The sequence below is a fragment of the Canis lupus genome, chromosome 15, assembly GCF_003254725.2.
Source record: "Canis lupus dingo isolate Sandy chromosome 15, ASM325472v2, whole genome shotgun sequence".
Lineage (NCBI taxonomy): Eukaryota > Metazoa > Chordata > Mammalia > Carnivora > Canidae > Canis > Canis lupus.
Window position 1 is genome coordinate 34644936 of NC_064257.1, and position 16253 is coordinate 34661188.

Genomic DNA, 16253 nt, shown 5'->3' on the forward strand with positions numbered 1-16253 from the left:
CTCCTGATTCTTGATGGTTATACTACACGTATGTAGAAGAATGTCTTTATCCTTAGGAACAACACACTAAAGTATTTGCAGGTGAGTGGACATCAGGTTGGCAACATATTCTCAAGTGGTTTAGAAAAATAAATTCTTTGTATTAAATATCCAACTTTTCTCTAAATTCATGATCCTTTCAAAATTTAAAAGTATTTTTTAAAAAGCAGTGAATCTATTCACATATATGAATTGAATGTCCCTAAATATGCAACATATGGCACTAACAGCATATGAATATATTACATGTGTAAACATATATTTCTGGGCCTGAACGCAGATCTGGACCTCCTTGTGTCAAAATAGAGGCTGCAGGCTCCTGCAGTTCCAAAGTTCTAGAAAGATGGGCTGGCCTCGGGAGGCTGTGTGATTGCAGCTGGCATCTGGGCCCCTCCTGTAACATCTAGCTGCCCCCTGCTGAGATCAAGGCTTCCAAAAATCCTCAGAACTATCAGAAACTCAAAATTTCCAACATTCTGTCCCACTGTCCTCAGAAATCATTGAAATCCCAGAGGTTCTCCTATTTTAGGATCCCCAACTCATGACATAGGCAGCCCCATGCTCCTATGGTGGCCTGAGGTGTTGAGTTCAGCTCCGCCACGCTGGTCCCTTCACATCTAAGTGCAGCTGCTTCTCCCAGGGCCCGTGGTAGGGATGAAGTGATGCAACATGAGGCCCCCACGCCCGGAGCCTGGTAAATGGCGAGGCCAATGAACAGGAACTGGCTTTCTTTATCAGTTAAAAGCTCATGTCTCCTTGTTTTAGGCTCAGAAATATGGTTCACCAGTTATATAAAAGTGAAAAGCCTGGGGCTAGGCTCACAGGTGTGTTCTCCTTCCAGCCAGGGTCAACTTCGGACTCCAGCAAGTTTTTATGAGGCCTGCTTTATGGTCCCAGACTTTCTTCTGGGACTGGGCGAGGTCCAGGCAGGGTGAGGTAAAGGTCAGTATCAGGGAAAGTGAAGCTGAAGGCAAGCTTTTAAGAAGCGTCACTGTTCTGGAGTGCCCGGGTAACTTGGTCAGTTGGGCGGCCAACTCCTGGTTTCAGCTCAGGTCATGATCTCAGGGTCATGGGATCGAGCCCCGTGTATCAGGCTCTGTACGTGGTGGGGAGTCTGCTTGAGATTCTCTCCTTCTCCCTCTGCCCACCCTGCTCTGTCTATCTGTCTCTAGGATAAATAAATAAATCTTTTTTTTTTTAATTTATTTTTTATTGGTGTTCAATTTACTAACATACAGAATAACCCCCAGTGCCCGTCACCCATTCACTCCCACCCCCCGCCCTCCTCCCCTTCTACCACCCCTAGTTCGTTTCCCAGAGTTAGCAGTCTTTACGTTCTGTCTCCCTTTCTGATATTTCCCACTCATTTCTTCTCCCTTCCCTTATATTCCCTTTCACTATTATTTATATTCCCCAAATGAATGAGAATATATAATGTTTGTCCTTCTCCGACTGACTTACTTCACTCAGCATAATACCCTCCAGTTCCATCCACGTTGAAGCAAATGGTGGGTATTTGTCATTTCTAATAGCTGAGTAATATTCCATTGTATACATAAACCACATCTTCTTTATCCATTCATCTTTCGTTGGACACCGAGGCTCCTTCCACAGTTTGGCTATCGTGGCCATTGCTGCTATAAACATCGGGGTGCAGGTGTCCCGGCGTTTCATTGCATTTGTATCTTTGGGGTAAATCCCCAACAGTGCAATTGCTGGGTCGTAGGGCAGGTCTATTTTTAACTCTTTGAGGAACCTCCACACAGTTTTCCAGAGTGGCTGCACCAGTTCACATTCCCACCAACAGTGTAAGAGGGTTCCCTTTTCTCCGCATCCTCTCCAACATTTGTTGTTTCCTGCCTTGTTAATTTTCCCCATTCTCACTGGTGTGAGGTGGTATCTCATTGTGGTTTTGATTTGTATTTCCCTGATGGCAAGTGATGCAGAGCATTTTCTCATGTGCATGTTGGCCATGTCTATGTCTTCCTCTGTGAGATTTCTGTTCATGTCTTTTGCCCATTTCATGATTGGATTGTTTGTTTCTTTGCTGTTGAGTTTAATAAGTTCTTTATAGATCTTGGAAACTAGCCCTTTATCTGATATGTCATTTGCAAATATCTTCTCCCATTCTGTAGGTTGTCTTCTAGTTTTGTTGACTGTATCCTTTGCTGTGCAAAAGCTTCTTATCTTGATGAAGTCCCAATAGTTCATTTTTGCTTTTGTTTCTTTTGCCTTCGTGGATGTATCTTGCAAGAAGTTACTGTGGCCGAGTTCAAAAAGGGTGTTGCCTGTGTTCTTCTCTAGGATTTTGATGGAATCTTGTCTCACATTTAGATCTTTCATCCATTTTGAGTTTATCTTTGTGTATGGTGAAAGAGAGTGGTCTAGTTTCATTCTTCTGCATGTGGATGTCCAATTTTCCCAGCACCATTTATGGAAGAGACTGTCTTTCTTCCAATGGATAGTCTTTCCTCCTTTATCGAATATTAGTTGCCCATAAAGTTCAGGGTCCATTTCTGGATTCTCTATTCTGTTCCACTGATCTATGTGTCTGTTTTTGTGCCAGTACCACACTGTCTTGATGACCACAGCTTTGTAGTACAACCTGAAATCTGGCATTGTGATGCCCCCAGCTATGGTTTTCTTTTTTAAAATTCCCCTGGCTATTTGGGGTCTTTTCTGATTCCACACAAATCTTAAAATTATTTGTTCTAACTCTCTGAAGAAAGTCCATGGTATTTTGATAGGGATTGCATTAAACGTGTATATTGCCCTGGGTAACATTGACATTTTCACAATATTAATTCTGCCAATCCATGAGCATGGAATATTTTTCCATCTCTTTGTGTCTTCCTCAATTTCTTTCAGAAGTGTTCTATAGTTTTGAGGGTATAGATCCTTTACATCTTTGGTTAGGTTTATTCCTAGGTATCTTATGCTTTTGGGTGCAATTGTAAATGGGATTGACTCCTTAATTTCTCTTTCTTCAGTCTCATTGTTAGTGTATAGAAATGCCACTGACTTCTGGGCATTGATTTTGTATCCTGCCACGCTACCGAATTGCTGTATGAGTTCTAGCAATCTTGGGGTGGAGACTTTTGGGTTTTCTATGTAGAGTATCATGTCATCGGCGAAGAGGGAGAGTTTGACTTCTTCTTTGCCAATTTGAATGCCTTTAATGTCTTTTTGTTGTCTGATTGCTGAGGCTAGGACTTCCAGTACTATGTTGAACAGCAGTGGTGAGAGTGGACATCCCTGTCTTGTTCCTGATCTTAGGGGAAAGGCTCCTAGTGCTTCCCCATTGAGAATGATATTTGCTGTGGGCTTTTCATAGATGGCTTTTAAGATGTCGAGGAATGTTCCCTCTATCCCTACACTCTGAAGAGTTTTGATCAGGAATGGATGCTGTATTTTGTCAAATGCTTTCTCTGCATCCAATGAGAGGATCATATGGTTCTTGGTTTTTCTCTTGCTGATATGATGAATCACATTGATTGTTTTACGGGTGTTGAACCAGCCTTGTGTCCCGGGGATAAATCCTACTTGGTCATGGTGAATAATTTTCTTAATGTACTGTTGGATCCTATTGGCCAGTATCTTGTTGAGAATTTTTGCATCCATGTTCATCAGGGATATTGGTCTGTAATTCTCCTTTTTGGTGGGGTCTTTGTCTGGCTTTGGAATTAAGGTGACGCTGGCTTCATAGAACGAATTTGGAAGTACTCCATCTCTTTCTATCTTTCCAAACAGCTTTAGGAGAATAGGCATGGTTTCTTCTTTAAACGTTTGATAAAATTCCCCTGGGAAGCCATCTGGCCCTGGACTCTTGTGTCTTGGGAGGTTTTTGATGACTGCTTCAATTTCCTCCCTGGTTATTGGCCTGTTCAGATTTTCTATTTCTTCCTGTTCCAGTTTTGGTAGTTTGTGGCTTTCCAGGAATGCGTCCATTTCTTCTAGATTGCCTAATTTATTGGCGTATAGCTGTTCATAATATGTTTTTAAAATCGTTTGTATTTCCTTGGTGTTGGTAGTGATCTCTCCTTTCTCATTCATGATTTTATTAATTTGAGTCTTCTCTCTCTTCTTTTTAATGAGGCTGGCTAATGGTTTATCTATCTTATTAATTCTTTCAAAGAACCAACTCCTGGTTCTGTTGATCTGTTCCACAGTTCTTCTGGTCTCGATTTCGTTGAGTTCTGCTCGAATCTTTATTAACTCCCTTCTTCTCTTGGGTGTAGGATCTATTTGCTGTTTTTTCTCTAGCTCCTTTATGTGTAAGGTTAGCTTTTGTATTTGAGTTCTTTCCAGTTTTTGAATGGATGCTTGTATTGCGATGTATTTCCCCCTTAGGACTGCTTTTGCTGCATCCCAAAGATTTTGAACGGTTGTATCTTCATTCTCATTAGTTTCCATGAATCTTTTTAATTCTTCCTTAATTTTCTGGTTGACCCTTTTATCTTTTAGCAGGATGGTCCTTAACCTCCACGTGTTTGAGGTCCTTCCAAACTTCTTGCTGTGATTTAGTTCTAATTTCAAGGCATTATGGTCCGAGAATATGCAGGGGACAATCCCAATCTTTTGGTATCGGTTCAGACCCGATTTGTGACCCAATATGTGGTCTATTCTGGAGAAAGTTCCATGTGCGCTTGAGAAGAATGTGTACTCAGTTGAGTTTGGATGTAAAGTTCTGTAGATATCTGTGAAATCCATCTGGTCCAGTGTATCATTTAAAGCTCTCGTTTCTTTGGAGATGTTGTGCTTAAAATAAATCTTTAAAAAAAAGAAAAAAGCATCACTGTTCTAGTTAGATAACCTTACCCTTTGCAATGGAAGAGTTTCTGGTAGAAAGTCTGAGTAAACCCAGTCCATATTCAATAGCACAGGAATATACTACATCGTAAACATACAGCTTCCACCAACTGTCTGGGAATAGCAGATAAAGAAGAAAGAGATGCAGTCCCAGCCCAAGTGCTCACACTACTACCTTCATGGGAAGGAAGGTAGCCCCACTAGGGGTTCCATTCTTACAGTCTGGCTCCTGTGCTTATTGCATCTTTGAATCCACCCATCCCATGTGCCTGGCACCTGGTGAGGTCCTGAGGGGAGAACCCGATGGGCAGGATGTGGCTCGGCCACTGGGAACTCACAGTTTACCTGCCACAGGAGAGAGACAGAACACAGACACCTCGTGAGCATTAGGATAAAGGAAACCATGAGGGGGGAAACCCTGAGAGGGTCTGGAAGACTGATAATCGGGAGAAGTGTCATCACAGAGGGAAGGAGGCACTCATCCGGCCCTCCAGGGAGTGACACTGCGAGCTGGGTCCAGGCGGCTTACGGGGAGCATGGGGCAGGAGGATTGGGTGAGGCTGGGGAGCTGGACCGGCTCTGGCACCTCGAGGACCTTGTGGGCCCCACTCAGAAACTCAGACTTGGCCTCGTGGGTGATGGGGAACCACTGGAGGTTTGTGCGGTGGAGCAGGGTGGTCTGACTTGTATTTTAGAAAGATCTCACTGGTAGACACGTTGGGGACGGATCAGGTGGGGGCAAAACCAGCTGTTACAACTGTCCCGAGGAGGAATAGTGATGCCCTGAAGCATGGTAGTGGCAGGTGGGGTACAGTGAGGTGGGCGCTCTGGGGCTCATTTGGAAGAGGGAACTGACATGACTTGGCGATGCCGGTGAGCAGGACGGACGGCTCTGAGGTTTCGAGTTTGGGTAGGAGAGTGGGTGGTGGTGGTGCCTTCAATGGCAGCACAGAAGGAGCAGAGTGGACACAAGGGCAAAACAGTGGTTTTGGTGTTATATTTTGAGGTGCCCCGCAGCAATCAGTGTAGAAAGGAAGGCCAGGTAAATATTGGAAATACGGGTCTGTGGCTGAACATAGAGGCAGCTGCTCACTGCACAAGACGGAGATTATTCATTCCAGGGATGCCAGCTGACGCACAGGGGTCTGTAGATAGGAGGTGACTGGACACCATGTGCACAGTGGTCAAGAGGTGGTGGGGGAACCCGAAGCGTGGCAGCAGGGAGAGACCCAACGGGAGCAGAAGGCTCCAGGCTGGAGGGAGAGAGGCAAAGGCCAGAGGCACAGGCAGTAAATAAAGATACAGGCCGTGGTGTGGCTGCCAGAGCAGGGAACAGGTCACTGGTGACCCCCGACACAAGTTCTGGGTGAGTTCTGGGGCCGATAAGAGGTTTCGGTGGATGAAGACGTCCTGGCAGAAAAGGGTGGAGACTAAGTGGTGGTGAGGGGGACGAGGAGGGGGAGATGAAGAAAGGCAGGATTCCAGTGGCTCCGGGTGCCTGCGGGGGGCACCCCGACTTGATGATTCAGCAGCAAGAGGCAGGCAGAGGGTCCTGGATGATGGTTGTGCAGAAGGGGAGTGAGAGAGAGGCTGGGGCCCAGGAGGGGGGCTCCCGGCCTCTGTGGAGGGACAGCCAGTGGGGAAGGGAGCTCCAGAAGGGATGCTGCCCTTGGCACTTGGGGCCTGGAGGCCTGAGGAGGCCTGGGCTCAGGGGCGGGGGGGCAGGGGTGGGGTGCAGGGTGCAGGGGCGGGGATGCAGCAGCTCCTCAGGGATCAGAGGAGCCGGCAGGGAGGCCGGTGCTGAGGCTCAGCGTCCCGCAGCGGGGTTACTCACTGCTGACTCAGAGCCAGGTGCTCATTTGCATGTTATTCATTTCAAGCCAAAAGGAGCAGGAATACTGGGAGCATCTCATCCCCTTTCCAAGCAGCACCACCCCAGAGCTTCTGAGGGCCCCTGCTGTGGCGCGGAGTCTGACTTAGACCTATTGCCTTTTTAAAGGGCTCTATTCAGCTGTGCCCACGGGGCTGTCTGTGAAATTGAGCTGAGGAAAACAAAAAAACCCAAAAAATCCACTTAGGAAGTTTGTATCCTAAGAACATGGAGGTAGATTTTAATTTTAGGTTAAGAGCTCCGAGCACGGGCCTTCCTACCATCAAATATTATGTATTTTCTCTTAATCGTCCACCTCCTCCCACCGGAACGTAACCCCCAGGAGGACAGGGCCACCGCTGGGCATGCCTGTGCCTAGAACGGAGCCTGACACACAGCAGGGGCCTGACGGACACATGAAATGACGCAGGTCCCCTTCCACGCACTCTCTGAACCCCACAGCCCTGGGCACTCCACGGTTTAGGAGACGGGGATCCGGAGAGGGTGAGCACTCCCCTGGGTTAGTCACACCACGCTTTCAGGCGGGACCTCCCACGCGTCATCGTGCAGTTGTTCAGAAGCCACTCGCTAGTTGAGTAGGTGACTCTTCCCGCGAAACCCCTTCGTGCCAGCCCGACCCGACAAGGACATCCCTGACAAGGACAAGCACTGATTTCCACTCAACCCCACCTAGCTTCCGAGGAGCTGACCGCCCTGAGCAGCCGGAGAGCTCAGTGGGCCCCGGTAGGACAGGCCTGCTAAGGAAGCCAGGAGCCCAAGCAGAGTCGGGAACTCTCCGGGAGCCCGTGCAGCAGCTCCACGGGCCGGACACACGGCAGACCCTGCCTCCAGCGGGACCAACGACACGCTGCGGCCTGCTGTCCAGCTGCCCGGGAGAGCCAGCCGCCTGCCTGCAGCCCCTCGTGTCCTCCCAGCCCTGCCCTGAAGGAGAGATGCTGGAGCGAGCGCATGGGGCTCCTTCGCTGCAAGCCCACACCCAGTTTTCCTCAACTCCCTCAGGTCACTGTGTCTGTGGGCCAAGGGCAACCCTACACACAGCAGGAGGTGGCCTTGCAGCAGTTCTGCCCCCGGTGTCTGGGGAGGCCACCTCTCTGTGAATCCGGGCCTGTGTTGGGGGCGCTGCTGGCTTGAGCCACTGCGTAGGGGGGACGGGTAGGTCCTGCCTATGACCTAAATTTTAGGTGTCCCTGTTAGACTTCTGTTGCCCACAGCTAGATGGCTTCGGCTTCAAACCTCGGGGGATGTACGATGAGCAAACGGCAGTCAAAACCACTTTGGGGAGGAAACGCCCAGTGGAAGGCTCAGGCCAAGAATCAGAGAAGAATCCAGGTGTCTGACCGTTTCTTTGGTAACTGGAGTCCCTTAGCTATTAGTACCAACCAAGGTAGTAACTTGCCTTTTTTTCTCTACTACCCAGTAGCGTATATTTCATCACAACAGAGGAAAAAAAAAATCCACTCAATCCCCAGTGCCTGGGCCAGAGCAGAAGGGCCACTAAGCACAACAGCTGTTAACACGGCTGACGCTCACTTCCATTAACTGCTTTAGTTCAGGTAAAGGACTGGCGGGAGAGAAATTCTGGCTGGTTCTACGAGGAAAAACATTTCAGAGGTAGTCACCGAAGACGGCAGCAGATGTCACGGAGCAGGAGCACAAGCTACCAGGGACTCCACCGTCCCAAAGCTAAGCCAAAAGAGCTGATGAATACTCAGCCAAGCCAACTGCCCATCCTACACCTAAAGCAGCTCAGAAACCAGAGAGGTGAAGAAGTTTCTTTAATTAACAGTCTTCCGTTCTCTCGGCCCACAAATTCGTCAGCCCACGTCTCTTGGGAGCTCCTGCTGGCCGCCCTCACCACGGTAGGCCAACAGCGCGAGCGTGTAAATGCGCGATCTGCGACTGCAGTGTAGACGGTCCAGTCCTAGGGTTACAAGTGACTCCCAGCTGGTGAGTACGAGAGGCCAACGGCCTGATCCCTTCCGTTGGAGCGTGGGCAGCGGCTCCCAGGACAGGCGCTAGAGTCAAGCGAGCATGGGGCTGAATAGATGGTTCTGCTGTTGCCTGCTGCATGATGCTGCTGGTTATTTACCCTCCTGAACCTCTTTCCCCGTCTGTTAAGCAGGGATACTAGTGCTTAATTTATTGGGTGTTGGAAAAATTACATGTGCGATTACATGCAAAGCATTCGGCACATGGTGCTGCACACAGTAAATGCTCAGAGAACGCGAGCTGTCCTCCCAGGTCTTTGAAAGCCCAGAAAGGTGCTGTTTGGTCTCACCATGTGCGTCCTGTACATGTCTACATCTCATGGTCATACCTAGCAGAAAGCAACTCTGTTGGGCGCCTGTGTAGCTCAGTCCATCAAGCGTCCAACACTTGGTTTCAGCTCAGGTCATGATCTCAGGGGTGTGGGATCGAGCCCCCATGTTGGGCTCCAGGCTCAGCAGAGTCTGCTTGAGATTCTCTCTCTCTCTCCCTCTGCACACTTTCTCTCTTTCAAATAAATAAATTTTTTTTTAAAAAGTAACTGTAAGTAGGACTTTCAGAAAAGAAAAGCTATTATGAAATGTTACTAGGCTTTAAGTCACTGGTCAAGTTGTGACTCTGAGCCCCAGCAGACTTTTTGTTAGTCCATATGTTACTCAAAATGAGAAAGCACTGCTTTATTCCACAGCATTATTTTTACTCATTATTAGCTAGGATCCACTAATTGTTTTCTCCATCTCTTTTTTAAGAAAATACAGACTTGGTGAGGTGTTTTTCCCTAAAGCAACATTTGGGAATACGCTGGGCCACACACACATTCAACGCAATCACCTCCATTTCCTGTCTTTACATCTTCAGATATCAAAAAACAACAGGTGTACAAAAGAACAGTGGATCCTGTAAGATTTCCAAAGATTCAAATGTGCTCCTTTCTAGGGCAGGGAATGGGCTGATCCATAATGGGGTTTTTCCATCATCGAAAATTCTGTTTGTAGAAGGTAGGTACTGGATGACCAGAAGAAAACTGCTCCACGCCTAGAGTGGACTAGAAGCAAAGGGTAACCAGACGGGATCAGAAACAAAAGCACCGAGAATCTCCTGCCCCAGCTGTGACCTTGGGCAAAGTGCATGTGTCTGAGCTTCAATTTCATCGATATAATGGGGATGATGGTGCTCGCGTCATAGGACTGGTTCAGAGGAGTTACTGTCTGATAAAATGCTTTGTCAATACCAAAGCACCACACAAATGAGAAACCCCACTAACCAGGCTGCTTCACCAGAGGGGTCTACTTGCTCAACCACCTGCTTGTCTACACACCTGTCTTCACACTGCCCTCTCACTCTTGATGATGTCCTGGCTCACGATGGCTTCTGCTTTGTCCTCAGCATTCATCCACATTCCCCCTTTCCATGACAATGGATACATTTCCTGGCATTCCAGGGACTGTGAAGAAATCACCCTTCTTCCTCCCACCCAGGGATTGAGGAATGAGCCATACATCACACACCAATAACTTCCTATGGAACAGACTTGAAGTTAGTTTAAAAATTGATTACAGGGCAGTGGGGCCAGTGGGGAGGGATGAATTGGGGAATCACAGAATTTTAGAGCAGTGAAACTATTGTGTGATACTAATGGCATGGTGAATATATGCCATTCTACATTTGTCCAATCCCATAGAATGTACTAGAGTGAACCCTTATATAAACTATGGACTTTGGGAGATTATGTGTCAGCATAGGCTTTAAGTCATCACTTTAACAATGTACCCTGTGTATGGGGGGGAAGGTATTGATAGGGGGAGGTTATGTAGGTATATAGACAGGGTATTTGAGAAATTTTGTACCTTCTAGACCGGTTTTTTTTTTTTTTAAGATTTATTTCAGAAAGACAGAAGGTGGGAAGGATGGAAGAGGAGAGAGTGAGAGACAATCTTGAGCAGACTCCTTGTTGAGCATGGAGCCCAACACAGGGGCTTGATCTCACAACCCTGAGATCATGGCCTGAGCAGAAATCATGAGTAAGATGCTTAACCAACTGAGCCACTCAGGCACCCCCAGAAATTTCTGTACCTTCTGATCAAGTTAGCTGTGAAGCTAAAACTGTTGTAAAAAATAAAATCCATTTAAAAATTGATTTTACAGACACACATACACACGCACATACTTGCTACTGAGATGTGCTCTGACAAATATGAAAATTTAAGAAACCTAACTCTTTATTTAACATCAAAGCTAACATCAAATGTTTATTTAAAAAAATAATGGCACCTGCTTTGAATAGGATGACAATCTACAGAGAATTTACAATTTTAGGCTGACGTGGAACTACATAGTATCTCACAAAACAGAAATTCTGCAAAACACCTCACAATAAACATTTCTAGTTTCCATTTTCAGAACTGCTAACTACTGCCTAAACATACCTTAAACACAGAGCACGTTTTGTTGAAACATTTCTCTTAGGACAAACACAGGAGACAGGTTTTAAATAAATTAAAATTGCAACACACAAATTATTCCTAAAACAATCAAGGTACATTCCTTTCCAGCTTCTTATAAACAGATAATTGCACTGACTTTAGAAAATTATAGGTTAGTTTTGCTTTGTATCTTCTGGGTTACCAAACTTTGCATTTACTGTATCTTTTGGCTTCTTAACTACCTTTGATGTAAATAGGCCAATATCATTCTTTTCAGTGACTTATCTTTTTAGACCAACTCCTTCCTTAGCACATGGGCTAAACTTTTTGAAACACTTCTCTCCAGATAAAGCTCTGAATTTTAAATGCCATTTTGCTCTACCTCTGGCTCACTCCTCACAATTATAGAAATATGCAAAATAGGTCTAATCACACATGTTCATCTTAATAAGCATAGTGAAATGCTCTTCCAAACCAATACAACTATACTTAGATTCAACAAAAAGATGTTCCTGTTTGATGCAAAACCATTTGGTATTTAAATTCCAACCCCAAAGGATAAAAATAATTAGGTGGCCTGAGGGAATCCAATTCCCATCACTGTTATTGATCCCATAATTAAACCTAATATGCTGGAGAAATGGCAGGGCAATAAACATACCTAGCAGGGAGATATTTCAATGAAAACAAGAGTGACAAAGCAGAATGATGCTAACTGACGGAAAGGGATAACTGCCTTATGGGAGAAGGGGTGGGATTTTCAGAAGATCTTAGTCTTTCTGTAGTTCATGGTGATCAAAGAAGCAAAGCCACTGATGGTACATGCTAGAAACTTGGGACTGATCCTATTCTCTGTACAAAATCAGCAATGGAGTACTTTTATTTGCTGTTTCATTGTGGTTGGAATTTTGGGGGGTGGGAGGAGGAGGATGTTTTGTTCGGGCTTGATCATACTCAAAACATAAGCTGGGATAAGCAGTTCAAAACCCACAGGAGAGTATTTTTAGGTTCTTGTTTTGTCCTCAGCAAACTATCATAGTCATGGTGATCATGAAAATAGTATGTCACCACAAAATCCTGTGATAAAATGCAATGTCTGATACCTTTAATCATCACTAAATTCGCTAAGTGAGCAGGTGCCTGCCCACCACACGACTGATTTTATCTTTAGGTTTAGGTACGTACGAGATGTTTACAACCCATGAAAAGGTGGGGGGGGGGGGGAAGGATTAGTTGACGTAAGCGTAGATAGCCAATTCCAGGAAATGTCCTAGCTGGATTACAAGTTTTAATTGAATAATTTGTAAAATTTTATTGAGTCCCCTTACACAGGAAAGAAAACATACAATGGCAGGATTTATTCCTTAAGAAGAGAACAATAGACTCTGCAGAGAATAAAGGTCTCCTTGGAGTAGATCAGCTTATTAAAAAGATTAATAAACTTTCAACAAGACTCTAAAATAAATAAGCCACGTAGGATGGGCCTACCCAAGTGAAAATAAGGTTATCTGATATCTAATGAGAATCACCGGAAATATAAATTCTGTGCAAAGAAGTCATGATCAGGTGGGGTGATTTAGACCCTAGGCTATTTCACAACAGAGCCAGTTTCTAGCAGTTTCTGTAACCGCTCCAGACTGGAGAGGGCGGAGTGCGCTGCTTTCCATTTTTCCCACTTCTCTCCGTGGGGAGGAGACACACTGACCTGCATGTCTGGGAAGTGTCAAAGCCAATGCTGAGTGGAGCACAGTGGCCTGTGGGGCAGGTCCACGTCCTGGGTCCTCCCGCAGCCTTAATCTCAAGGGCTGGCCATGTCACTTACTCTCTAAACTAACGGCAGCATCTTCGTCCACTGCAACCACCGGCACATCCAAAGGGCCTCAGAAAGATTCACAGAACCCGAGAGGCACCCACCAGAACCCAACTTGATCCAAGGGCCCTCAGCAAAAGGGAGACTGACAAAGGGGAATGCTGGCCATTAAAATACAGAAGCAAAAGCAAGCACACCATTCTTTCTCCCTTTCTTCCCTGGATCTGGAGCTCTTTTTCTGTCCCCTGGATTTGATGGATCACAGTGTATTTACCGCCAACTTGGCAGAACAAGGGAGAGTCTGACAGTGCAAGGGGACACAGCCATGGGATGGGGGCGGGGTGGGGCTGGTAGCTCCTTCTTTCCTGAATCCAAAATACGAACAGCCAGAGATGTCGTGAAATGATGGTGACTGCTTTAAAAAGCTCGAGTCCAGAATTAGATAGTGGGGATAGTCGCCTAAGTTTGTGAATTTAGTAAAACCACGGAACTCAGTGTATGGTTAAAAAAAGAAGAAGAAAGCTTGAGTCTGAGTCTCACACACACTGGACTTGTACCAAATGCTCGACTATTCCATTCTCTCAAACCATGGCACACTGTCACATTTTTTCAGGAGATTTCCCTAAGAGCAGCTGTTCGCAAAATATTGCACTTAATTTAAATCCAGGCGATTCGATGTTTTCTGGAAGAAAATGTACACTAACATACATCTTTACGCCTTCAGATAACAGAGTGGATGGTGGAAGGAGGGACTGAACAGCAGTTTCCATTAAAATCTTCTATCTTCGTCTCCATTAGGTACAGAGAGAAAAAGATTTCAAGAGAAGTAGCATCTGGGCTGAAATTAGTGAGGAGCCTCGTTCGCCCACACAGGTGAGAGATGTGAACTCTTGCGTGCTTTCGCCTCCGGGGGAGAGCGTGGCCACTCCATTACTGAGGCCCGTCAGGGAGACCCAGAAAGACAACGGACAACTGTGGTGCGGACACGGGATCTAATTGATTTGATCCTGGCTGGTCTTACAGGTCCTCTGAGGATCTTCTCAGTCTTGACCCAGGTGAACTGCTCCCACTGATTCGACTGCCACCCCATCAGACCACACGTCCTGTCTTCCTCCTGCGCGCTCCTACCTCAGGGCACTTTCACTTTATAAAGTACAATTCTATTGTAAGAAGAGGAGGAAAGAAGAAAGAAGAAGAAAGAAGAAAGAAGAAAGAAGAAAGAAGAAAGAAGAAAGAAGAAGAAAGAAGAAAGAAGAAGAAGAAACCCAAGACATGAGTATCATTTGTTTTCACTTGTGCAGTAAGCTTTATAACCCTCCCAAGGCCAGTGAATAAAGCAGAATCACATCCTCACAGGGGGTTTATCACAATTAAGATTTGCTGAAATGCAAACCTCCAGAGTAGTGCTTACAGGACCCTACAGTAATGTTTAGGCCACAGTTTGGGGTGGGATTTGGAAGCACTTCTACATGCTTGTAGGAAAGCCATTCCATAGCCCCTTAGAACAAAATTAGGTGTGCGGTTCCCTGGGTGCAAGAAGGCAAAAGCCCTACCCCTAAATCTTCGTGTCTTACCCTTTAAAGTGCAAGAGAACATCTAAGCTCAACTTCCGAAGGATAAACGGGTGTGTTGTGAGATGTCTATGTTATGATGGACCACGCGCACCTGACCACTCGGAATGCAGGGTACCTCGTGTCACCTGTGCCCAAGCAGAATGGATTACACAGGATGTGCTGTGCTTCTGGAGGCCACAAGCGCTCCCATGGCCAATGCCCGTACTCCTTCCCTCCCGCAAGTCCTGTCATAGCCTTGCTGCTTACGGGACTCAGGGAAAATGCAACCATGAGCAACCATGAAGCTCAATTTTGATAGAGACTTAGGGGAGAGAGACAGAGGCTTCAAACCCTTTTTCTCATGGGTCACACTGATTATGCCAAATGCTAGGTAAACAGAGGTTTACCATGCTGGGCTAGTCAGGTGGGCAGGAAATCTGGTCTGATTAAGGCAGTGAGCAACGCGGGCAAGGCTCTGCAATGGATTCATGTCCACCAAGTACAGGGGCTGAGTGGCAGTTGCTACTAAGTGAAGAGAATGGGAGTTATTTACAAGGCACAGCCCGGGCCTGGTGGTCTCTAGTCAGCATAACTGTTCATTTTAAAATTTGGTAGTATGCACAGAGTTTTCTTTAAAACAGAAACGTGAAAGCACTTGGAGACAGGGACCAGTGGCTTCATCTGGGTATTATGATCCTTTCTATGGCACACACAATATGGTCCCAGTTTTTGCAAAATATTGCAAGGAGCGTCACGGCAAAGAAGGTGCCAAGGATGTGGAAACGGCTCTTCATCATGGGCGAGATGAACTTGGCGATGGTAGACACACACACGAGGATGACGGTCATGAAGGCCAGGATCACGTTTATGCACTTCCCCAGGAGAACTTTGGCGTTCACGGTGTCCGTCTGCAGAGCTTGCTGCTCTTGCTGGTGGAGCTCCAGCTTAGAAATGCGTGTCTGGCAGGATTCCAAGGCTTCCTGTGGGCAAGAGGGAGAGCGAGGGTCAAACGCTGTTGAGATCATGGGCAACGTGTGAGCACGTGCTTAGACATGCACGAATGAAAGCCCCCCAGCTCAGGATGCTCCATGCCAAGGCAGCTTCAAACAGCCAAGCTGACGATGACGATGACGACGATGACGAAGACAAAGAATACGAGAACCCCGAGGCTCACTTATTGTTATTCCTGACCACATGAGCATGTGTATACAGCCATAAAATACCGTATGTGGGGGCTCACAGGTGAGTATTTTGAGTCTATTTGTATTTGGAATAAAGGACATAAAACACAGGCATGTGCTGCTATCATCAGGGACAAACGAGAGGAGCGGTGGGGTTCCACTTTGGAGGTGACGGCCTCCAGCCACAGAGTAGGTGGTATCTCCAACTGCAGTCCTTCCGTCCACCGCTCAGACTCCGGGCAGCCATCCACGGGCTCTGGAGGAGGAAGGAGAAGGGACGGGGACAGGGCTGATGGGGCAACTCGGCTTTCACCTGCTCTTTGAATGCTGTTACTCAGAACAACGTCCAAGGCGACACATTCCTACACATTGTCCCTACCTCTTGTTCTTTCTAAGACTTCAATTACTAAGTCACAGCTGATTCCAAGTATTTCTCTGGCCCAGTGATCTCTTGCAAGATTGACTCACGTATCTACGATGCGTCCCTGCTATCTCCATTTGAGCTTCCTTTTTTTTAAAAACAAAAACATTTTATTTATTTACTTGAGAGAGAGAGAGAGA

General features: G+C 46.4%; 1 protein-coding gene across 15 annotated transcripts in view; it reads right to left on the reverse strand.

Moving 5' to 3' along the window:
* Nucleotides 1–1344: 1344 nt before the first annotated feature.
* TMCC3 (transmembrane and coiled-coil domain family 3) overlaps nt 1345–16253 on the reverse strand; it is a 271622-nt gene continuing 256713 nt past the window's right edge. For 14 of the 15 annotated variants that reach the window (XM_049093920.1, XM_049093925.1, XM_049093919.1 and 11 more), the window contains one exon: nt 1345–4809. In XM_049093920.1, coding sequence (XP_048949877.1) covers nt 1444–4809 — 3366 coding nt within the window. In that variant the 3' untranslated portion in view covers nt 1345–1443. Of the gene's footprint in view, nt 4810–10922; nt 15492–16253 lie in introns of those variants that run through there. The other variant, XM_025439249.3, reaches the window with a different exon arrangement.